This window comes from Chinchilla lanigera, unplaced genomic scaffold, assembly GCF_000276665.1.
Source record: "Chinchilla lanigera isolate Chin_1 unplaced genomic scaffold, ChiLan1.0 scaffold00110, whole genome shotgun sequence".
NCBI classification, from domain to species: Eukaryota; Metazoa; Chordata; class Mammalia; order Rodentia; family Chinchillidae; genus Chinchilla; species Chinchilla lanigera.
This window is the reverse complement of record NW_004955511.1, coordinates 4,159,690-4,169,828: the sequence shown is the minus strand read 5'-3', so window position 1 is coordinate 4,169,828 and position 10,139 is coordinate 4,159,690. Positions and strand designations below refer to the sequence as shown.

General features: G+C 48.9%; 1 protein-coding gene across 1 annotated transcript; it reads left to right on the top strand.

Moving 5' to 3' along the window:
• Window positions 1-244: 244 nt before the first annotated feature.
• Window positions 245-6,631, top strand: LOC106146997. Its single transcript, XM_013506410.1, has 3 exons — window positions 245-382; window positions 1,333-1,580; window positions 5,453-6,631. Exons 1-3 carry the CDS (start codon window positions 245-247, stop codon window positions 5,895-5,897), a joined length of 831 nt encoding a protein of 276 aa, XP_013361864.1. The 3' UTR covers window positions 5,898-6,631.
• The last annotated feature ends 3,508 nt before the right edge of the window (window positions 6,632-10,139 follow it).

The following is a 10,139-nucleotide window of genomic DNA, read 5'->3' as shown; positions in this document are numbered from 1 at the left end:
AGTCGGGCGGGCGGCCGGGCCGCTCCGCGGTCGGGGTGCGCGCTCGAGGCCCGCGGGCGTTTCCTTCAGGGCGGGGGCGCCCTCTGCCCCTCCGCGTCCTGTGCCAGTTGCCGGTACTAGCTGCACAGTCCGTTGCGGACGTCATAGATGGCTGTTTACTGCCTCTTTGAGTGCTGCTGAGTAAATAGTCACTAGACAGTCCTGGTGGAGGAGGGAGTGTCCCGGCCTTATAAAAAGGTCGTAAATGTCCGCGTTCCCACACCACTTCCGTGAGGCCGATGGTCACCAGGTAAACGATCGCTGGCCCGTTAAAAGCCACGTTACGAGCCCCTTCCGCCTCGGTGGGTCCAGCGTTTCTCTCCGCAGACTAGCGTTGCTCTGCGTGAGTTCAGATTTGAGTCCGCATTCCCCCTCTCCTAGCCCGAGCCCCAGAGAGAGCAAGTAACAAAGCAAGTCTCCCATCAGTAGGGAGTGACAGAAAAGGAGAGAGAGAAAGAGAGAGAGAGGACGCAGACTAGAGAGTGAGATGAAGGTAGGTTAGCTCCCAGTATGAAGGTCAGAAAACGGAAATTACCAAAACATAAAGTGCAAATCTTTCCCCAGCGTTTTGGTCCCTGGAAAAGAAACTAGAGTGAAAGATTAATCATTTTGGGCGGGGGCACTGGGGAGATAGCTCAGCAGCATAAGCGCCGCCTGGCAAGCGCGAGGTGCTGCGTTAGATTCCTGGTACCAAATAATAACAATAATAATTTTTTTTTAACTTGCAGGGATCATGAGGGCGTGGTTGGGATGTTCCCGGCTTGACTTGCATCTCAGCACCGGTTTCACTGCCCCTCCCCAGATGTGCGGTGCTGGGGGTTGCTGACAGCCTAGGCAGCGTACGCAGGTAGGGCCAGGGTCGGACGCAGGCGCTGCATGTGATGGCTGGGGAGGTGCTAACGTTCGCTCATCTTTCCGTAAAAGTCACAAAGCGTGGTCACTCGGTGTGTCTTCGTGCTCATGACCACCCAGAACTTAAAAACTGAGGCGTTCTCATCTCCGTTCTGGAGAGTGGGGAACCTGAGATGAGAAAAGGAAAGTGACTTGTGAAAAGCAGCTCGACCGGCTGGAGGAGACAAGAACGACCCAAATCTGAAAGTAGCAGGAGAGAAATGAGAAACATCAGACTGGAAATTAGTGAGTGTGAGACTGAAAAACAGCACAAGGATCAATAAACTGACGGAAGGAACCGGGCATGGGAGAGACGGGAGGAAGGAGAGGAGAGGGGAAGTGAAAGAGCCCAGTGCAGCGTGTGCCTGCGTCGTTCCTCCGTGACAATGCATTTCCGTGTAGGGCAGGACCGTACCCAGGAAGGCTAACAGCGCAAAGCCGCCTCTCCTCCCGCTGCAGACGTCAGCTCTCCCGCAGCGCGGAGCAGCACAAGAGTGCTTGCTGCGTCTGGAGCAGAGGAGCCTCGCCACCCTTCTCAAAGCACCCGAAGGCTCTCTGTTCCGAGGAAGGGGCTCGGCCCAGGGTGATGACCGCACAGACCACGGACACTACCTGCCCCTGTCGGGAGAGGAGCGGGAGCTGGGACACAGGTGGGTGAGGCTGGGCCAGGACCATGGTCAGGTGGGGGGAGCAGGTGGAGAAGGCCTTGTGCCACCTGCTGCGCAGCGGATCTACAGGTGGGCGGGTAGATCTCCAGGACCACCAGGTTGGCCAGGAAGAAGTACATGAGGGTGTGGAGACTCGTGTGACCCAGACACAAGGAAAATGGGCACATTCCCACTGGCACTGACTAGGTACATGAGGAGGAAGGCAGGGAACATCAGCGCCTGCACCTCAGGCACTTGGAGAAGGGAACGTGGTCATTCCAGCTTGGCGACACATGCTCGGGATGAAGAGCCCGGGCACTGGCTCGGGCACTGGAGAGACAGTGGCCAGGACTGGAGGACCAGACGCTTCTGCTGGACACTCCACTCTACCCTGGCCTCAGCATCCTCCATGTCCTCAGCTCCAGTGGACCCTCCATCCCACCTAAACCGCAGCTCAGCTCCGTAACACCTCTGCTGTGTGCTCAGCCCGCCATAGCTGACCCCTCAAAGCCTCCTTGTTGCTATTTATTTATTTATTTATGTTCTGTTTTGTTTTTTGAGATAGTGTCTCTCTATGCAGTTCAGGCTAGCCTTGAACTCACTGTGTATCCCACCCTGGCCTCACACTTGCAGCAATCCTCCTGCCTCAGCCTCCCAAGTGTGGGATTACAGGCATATGCCACCACCCCCAGCTCACATCTTTTTTATTGTTATAAAATATATGTAACATAACTATCACTTACACATTCCTATGTGTATAATTCAAGGGCATTAACTACTTTCACAGTATTATATAACTGTCACCTCTTTTTATCCTCAACAAAACTTCTGAACCCACAATGCAGAAACTCCTCCTTATCCTTCCCTCCCACCCCGTAGTCCCCTGTCTATGAATTTGCTTGTTCTATGTACTTCATATAGGTGGTATTCGTCATACTGTGTCCAGTGTATTTCACTGGGCACAGTCAAATTATTTTTTAAATTAAAGTCAAGATCCACCCATGTTGAAACATATGTCAATATTACATTATTTTTATCACTGAATAATATTCCACATTATTGTTACACATTTTTACCCATTCATTAAAATGAGGACAATGAGCTATTTCTACTTTCTTGGCTATTGTAGATAATGTTGCTATAAATGTGTGTACGAATACCTCTTCAAAACATCACTGAAATCTTAAACCACGGTATACCATTCTCCAAAACACAGCCTGTTTACTTCCTTGATCCCTGCCTCAATGGCAGGAGCACAGTCTTTGGAGCACCTAGGTATTTCTTTACCTCGGGTGAATGACCAAGAATATGACCTGAGACAACACGTGGAAGCCTCCTCCCATGGAAGACAGGCGAAGCCATGCTGACACCTGCATGCATGCTTATGGCCTCAGCTAACCTGCGCACTTCCCAGGCCCACAGCTTAATACCATCGAGCTCCCATCACCCTGGGGACACAGCTTCCGCTTCCGGGTTGGGGGGTGGGGTGGTGAACACTCAGTTCAGGAAGCACTTCACACACAATAGGCAGGTAAGTAGGACTTTGCATCCAGCACCCCCAGTTAACAGGATCACCCCTGCCTAGAACATACTCTGGCTCGCTTTGCGACACTCACGTCTGAAGAGACATCACATCAATCAAGTAAAGACACTGTTGCCTTCCGTCACATAGAATAAAGCAACCTGGTATTCCTCCCGATCTGCAATTTTTTCCCTGACATATTTGCTGTGTTTTCAAGTCCAACAAATAAAACCCTGTAAATCTGACTCCCTGCCCGCTCTGGCTTTGCTCTTAAAGCTCTCCCTCTGTCTCCTCCCGTCTCCTCCCCTCCCCTCCTGTCCTTCCCTTTCCAAAGCCTCTGCCTTGGGGCTATGACCTAGTAACAGGGCTTCAGCCCAGCCCAGCCCAGGCAGCAGGGCTGGAATGCAGACGGCAGTACCAGGACAGCCTGAAGATTTCTAAGAGCTCCTGAGGACTGAAGTTCGCTGCCAGAGACAGAGGCAGGAACACAGGCCTCCCCGTCTCCACCTGGACACTTGATCCTCATGGATTAATCACGAGGGAGCCGGGGACTCTGCCAAGAAGTGTTTTCTCCCGCATGCGCTTGTTTCTGTCCACAAACTTGAGGCTGGAGGAGGACATGGCTGGCTTCATTTGACCCGTGCCGATGCCCAGGATGCAGGCCAGTGCCAGGCGATACACAGCCTTGCGCTGACGTGAACAGCGAAGCTGTCCTGGGTGAGGGTTAGAGGGCCACTGGCACTTCCAAACAGAAACGATAATCTTCGTGTCGGCACTCTCACACTTTGGGGCACTTGTGTAGGTGGAAAGTCAGCAATATCCTAGAAGAAGTTTCACATGCGAATTGAAGAAGATATCCTGAGGAAATCACTGGAATAGGGAGCCACGTGAATAAATATGTGCATGCTAGAGTTGAACAATTTTGTAAAGGAAAACAAAACAACTGCTCAACGAAAGGCATATCCCAGGCGGTTTGGGGATGTTAGGTCCAGGGTTAAAGTTCATATATTAGAGTTAGCGCTGTTGCACTCAAGGGGCTTCATGAAAGGCTCACGGTGTAACGCTGAATGAGAGGACAGCTTTGTACAGCGTGACATCGACTGTTACTCCAAAATGAAGCTGTTAACCACGGCTTTTGACAGAATGACGAGATTGTGGTTTTCTTCGTGCCTTTCTCTTTGTTGCATTTTGTGTAAAGAACATTTATTTCTTTAAATTATAAAAATATTACTTTTTAAATTCCCATTTGAGAGGCTACAAACCAAAGTGGCATAAAAACCCCAGTAATTCTGCAATTAGTAATTGTGAAAGCCAGAATTAAGACGTAGGAATGGCCACAAAGTCTATACACGGGGTAACGGTGCAGTCCAGGGTGTGCTAGATCTAGATCGTTGCTGATGTATTTGCTCATTTTCACACATAACTGGCTCTTGGCCTTAGCGAACCTTTTATAGAACTGCCTTTCTGTTCTTGATTCTTTCCTCCTCTCTTTTTTCTTCCTTCTCTCTTCCTTTCCTTCTTTCCCTGCTTCCTTCCTATCTCTTTACCTTCATTTCTTCTTAAAATGAACCCTTTGAGGCACAGCTCACCCTTCCAGTCCTTTGAGAGCTATTAAAGAATTCCAAGTCTTTGCTCCAATGAACACATCCACAAACGCAATGGACCTGTTTTCCAGAGCTGAATCGGTACATGGAGTCGGATCTCCATGAAGCTGCCACCCTCAAACGTTCCACCAGATTTCATTAGCAAATATTTTTTCAAAAATAAGAAAGGGCTCTGTGTAAGCCATGTCTAGAAGACTTAAAAACCTGTGGAATTCACTTGTATTGAAAAAGCACATTGTTTACCGTATTCTCATTGCACTCCGCCTCTCCTGGACACACACTTCTCTTTGAGGGACACACATCGTCCATCCTGTTTGACCATGAGTGCCACATGAAATGTTCATGTAAAAAAGTTCACGTTTCCCTTGTTACATTAGCTGCTAGGAAGCCCAAAACTAAGCTTTATACTCAATTATTAAGCATTTCTCAGCCCCAGTTGAATTAAGTAGCTATCTCCATTTCTATTTTTTGTCTTTTATTCTATGCAGTTGGCTTTGCTATCAGTGTTCTACTAGAAGATACTGTTTAAATGCATTCAAAGTATTGTAAATATATTACATAAATAAAAATATTCTTGTCTTCTTCATCTCCATATTAGGCATTGCCGAGTAAAGGAAAAATCTCCCACTTTCTCTCTGAGGTCTGTTCCTCCTCTCGGGGCTTCTCAGCAGGATGAAGGTGACAGCACCAGGACTGTTTGTGGTGGTGAACTGCTCCTTTCTTTGTGTTGTTTCGTGTTTTCTTTGCAGCCTCAAAATCCCACAGTACTTACATACCTCTTCCTACCCAGGAAGAACGGACGCTCGGGGACGTGGTGTCTTCTCCGTGGGGTCTCTTCTGTGGCACCACACGACCTCCCAAGACTTGGACATCAGCCCCCAAGGCTCTCTCTTTTCCCAGAAAGCTTTGGGCGTGTACCTTAGAAACCGACAGCTTGCAGCCCGAGTGTCCAACAAAGCCTGTGCCTCTGTGGAGAAGCAAAGCCAACCGCATAAAATAAAAGACAAAAGGCAGAAATGGAGATCTCTGCTGAACTCAGTTGGGGCTGCGAAGCTCTTTCTCACTCTCCTCGGTCAGCCTGGGAAGTGGCACGTTTCTTGGGAGAGACAAGCCTGTCCTTCTCTCCTGCTCAGCCGGGGAAGTCTGTTTGGAAAACTAACTTGTATCACGGGCAGGACAGCGCCACCTCGTTAGCTCCAGGAGGTTCAACTCCCACTCGGGTTCATTTGCGTCCCAGCCCCGGGATGCCCCTGGGGGTTCAGGCCGCCTCCCAGGGCCGCAGCTCAGGCAGGCAGGTCTCCCTCACGCCCTTCCCTTCTCCTGCCTCCGCGGACGGCAACCGCATGCTTCGCTGAGCCTGAGAGAGCCCCGGGTGTGGCCGCATCCGTGAGCAGCCCCCTTTCTCTGAGAACAGCGCCTGCGCTCCCACCCTGCTGCCTCTTCACAGGAGTGCGGCGCTCCGGGCTGTTTCTCCACTCTCGCCCTCCACCTCCTTTCTGGAGAATTCCCTACCCGCCTTGATTCACTTGATTCAGCCGAGCCCCGGGCTACTCGCTCGGCTTTCGACTGGGCCGTCCCAGCCAGCTGGGTTTTGTGTGAACACAGCAGGAACTGCTCGGAGATGCGATATTTCTAAACTGGCTGATCTAGGGTGCTAAGCCCAACTCCTGGCTTTATATTTCTTTTTCTTCCATCAATACGGGTGGCCAGCAAGAAGAGAGCGGTGTTAAGAAGGGCTCACCTAATGCTCGGTGACAGCCTGCCTACACTTTTAGTTCAAAGAAACAAAGGCTTCTTAAACAGGTATCTTCTATAAACTAGTTAAGCAGGAGGAACATTTTCTTCACTAGCCAGTGCCACTGAAAGTTACTTAGCAGGCTTAAGCCATAATTTTATTTGTGAGTAAATAAAATTAGAACATAATTACATTGTTTTGTGCTGCTCATATGTAATTCCATTATGAAATTTGGGCTCACTGAAGGATATGTGATGAAAGACATAAAAACCAACCACATCCAAATCTTGTACAATAAATATGAATCATCTCTGCTCGTTATTATAAAATTTGTGGATTTCAACTCTTGAACAGAAGCTATAATCGGGGACTTTTCCTTCCCCGGTTCCTATCAGGTCGCTCTTGTACAAGAGAGTGTGGAGCCCTTCCCACGAGACACGCTGTCTAATCAGGCTCTACTAGTTTAGATTTATTCCCTAATGTCCATTCAGAGAATCAAAGAGCCCTGACCATTTACTGATTGTGACAGGCCACCGCAGAGCTGTTCTCAGGGTCATGCACAGCAAGGGCACACCAGCGTCCTGTACTGAGAGGTGGCCCTAGGGAATGCCTCTCCTACTCACTGACTTGGGTGGGTGAGGTGAGGTTTGGGGTGGGTGAAGTCACCACAGGCTGTGGACTGAGACTGCGACAGCTCTCGGTAGATGTACAGCTTAGAAAAAGGCTCAGTGTTTTGTGTGTAAAGTGAGGATGATAAAGAACCTACTCCCTGAGAATGAAGGCAACCTGGTGAGTTACTGCATGCTAAGCAGATAAAACAGTGTCTGGCACATATTTAAAGGTTCAGTAAGTGATAGCTAGTGTATGGTAATTGTTGATGTGTTTTTATACATACTGTATGCTCTTTTGAAAAATGCAGGGAAAGATCTTCGGAAGTCTAAGCCTTAAAGAAATAAGCAGTAGATTTCTCCATTAGTTTTGTATTATTAAGTGAGCTCCAAAATTCTCAAAATTAATTGTATTTTGTTCTCTCTCTTGGCTGCCGGGAGGCACAGAGCCTGTAGCTGCACTGACAGAACTGCAGGGAGCGTTTCTGCAGAGCAGGCTCACTCTGTGTTCTCACAATCCCGCCTGAAAGTTTTTCTTTGCCCCAATCTTCTTGACTATGTATTGTTTTTAAATAAGTTTCTTGTTGCTGGTTTTTGAAACAGTCTCCTAATTCACTCTGCTGTTCAGACTGGCCTTGAACTCACTACAGAGCCCAGGATGGCCTTGCATTCAAGGCAACCCTCCTGCCTCAGCCTCTCGAGTGCTGGGACTACTGGTGTGCACCACCATGCCTGGCTGTTTTATTTTTTAATTCTTATTCGTACATGTTAGCAGGACATAATGATTATATTCATTGTGAGGACTTGGCACTTGTATGTAAAGAGAATTGACTGTTTTTAACTTTTATATTAAATTTGTCTGTAAGCTGCTTCAAATCTGTGGAAAGATAATCCGAACAGAGTAATTAAAAGCAGGAAGCAATTTCTTAAAATCAACAAATGCTGTTGCTAGCAGCAGAGTGTCTACTGGCTGTCCTCCCATCGGCTCTAGTGGAAAGAGCGGTGCGGCTCTGCACCTCGTGAGGCTGCTGCCCGCCCAGGGACCCCGCACGCCTGCCCTGGCTCCCGTGCTGCTCCGCTCCCTGTCTCCCGTTCTCCCGGCTGTACAGTAGAGTGAGGGCTGAGTGTCCTTTACCATCTATTCCGTTGTATTTGCAACAGCAGGAAGAGAATGGGATTCTCTACTTCTTAACACTTTAAGAAAAATACCTAAAAAATTCTTTCCCCACCTCAGTCCTCCCTCTGGTCCGCCCACCAAGTTCCACAACCACCTGCTCACTGCCTGCTGCGGGCCGGGATTTCCCAGCAAGGATCCTGGGCCCCATGGTGATCTTGTACAGAGAAGCAGCTGAGCTCACTGCTGTGGCGAAAGCTCCTGTGACGGTCAGGAAGGGGAGACTGGAAAACTTAGGAGAGCCGCTCGGTTGCAAGTCTGACTTCAAAGAAACACCTTTTTTTTTTTTTTTTTGGAGATGAGGGCTTGCAGTGTTGCCCAGGCTGAGCTCAAACTCCTGGATTCAAGTGATTGTGGCTCAGCCAGCCAAGCTGCTGGGAGGAGAGTTGTGCACCAGTGCACCTGGACCCAAAGAAACACACACACAACACACACACACACACACACACACACACACGCATATGTAGATACATAGAACAGCTTATTGTATACGCTATTATATTTTTGCAAATCCCTTATCTCATTAAATTGTCATTCAGTTCCTTGAGTAGATCTGTCATCATATACTATTATCCCCTGCAACATAAGGGAAAGTTTAGAGCCCAACTTGGTGCCCTGGACCCTTAGACAAGTCACTTACAACGTGCTTAGCACAGTTCCAGAAAATACAAAACAAGAGTGAGCTACTTCTTGTCCAAGGGGCCTCATAGACTTATTATAGCAATAATACAAAATGCACTGAACTCTGATGGATTAAAAGTACTACAACTGAGTGAAAAGGCAAGATCACCATCAGATAGAGGAGGCGGACAGATGCCATTGGGACGTGGGACTTCCACAGGCCTTGACATGAGAAAGGCCAAGAGGATGTTTGGCTGTGTGACACCCCTGCTGCAAATGGCCTAGAAGAGTGAAACAGACGCCATCTGCTGTGTCACCGGGGTCCCCACCTTCCACCGTTCGTTGCTTCTTTCTTTCCCTGACTTTCTTGCACCGCCCTTACTCTAAGCCCTGGGGGGGAGAGGAAGCCGGCTGAGATGTTAGGAGGCAGCCCAGGGCTTCCCCCCGTAATTTAACAGAGTGGAGAAGTCAGTGCTGAGCGCACTTCCTCCGGCCACGGACAATCGCTGACCCACTACTTCCTACGCATCGTGTCCCTTGTGCTGGGCTGGGGAGTTTTTCTCTAGGGAAGAATATTTCCGGATTCCTGGACCCCTCACTGTAACAGTCAGAAGAGGATAACACACCTCAGAGCTGTGGTGAAAGTTCAGGGAGACACCACGTCTGCAAGTGCCGCGCCCAGGCCGGGCATGACTTAGGCTCACAGTACGGCTTTCCTTCCTGCTGCATTCTTTCCCTGAGGGTTGCTCATTTGTTTGTTTGTTTGTTTGTTTGTTTGTTCTGGAGCAGACCTCGGGTCATTCACAGAACTCTCCATTACTATGATTAATACCCACCCCCAAGGATAGCTTAAACATATTTCTACAAAAGATGTGTGGTGGATTCTCATATCACGCCAAGAAGACAGAAACACAGGCAGTCCTGTTCCCCAGCTCATCCAGGGGGAGACTGGAAGCCTGGAGAAGTTAGATCACTCCCGCTCTTACCCTCCCTGCTCCTCAATGTGGTTTGGGTGCTATTTTTTTTGCCCCTAAACATTGGGTTAAGTTTTGTTTTGTGGTGCCAAGCACTAACCCTGCACCTGCCCCACCTCCTTTCGGGCCCGCCTTTCCTGCATCTGTGCCCGGTGGGGTCCACGTGGTGGAATTTTCATCCTTCTCACGCACTTCCTCTCAGGAGCCCGTCCAACCTCACCCTTAGATGAATTTCTTTCTCTCCATCTGACCATAAATTTTAAAAATTAAAAGTAATTTTAAAATTTCTTATGCATGTGGTATCCCATTGAATTATTACAACCT

What these genes read in the sequence shown, in the direction of transcription:
- LOC106146997 (XM_013506410.1), top strand. Translation starts at nt 245, where the DNA reads ATGTCCGCGTTCCCACACCACTTCCGTGAGGCCGATGGTCACCAGGTA. An exon ending in GCAGACTAGCGTTGCTCTGC is followed by an intron (nt 383 to 1,332) that starts GTGAGTTCAGAT and finishes ATTTCCGTGTAG; the next exon opens with GGCAGGACCGTACCCAGGAA. An exon ending in GAGCGGGAGCTGGGACACAG is followed by an intron (nt 1,581 to 5,452) that starts GTGGGTGAGGCT and finishes TTTTCTTTGCAG; the next exon opens with CCTCAAAATCCCACAGTACT.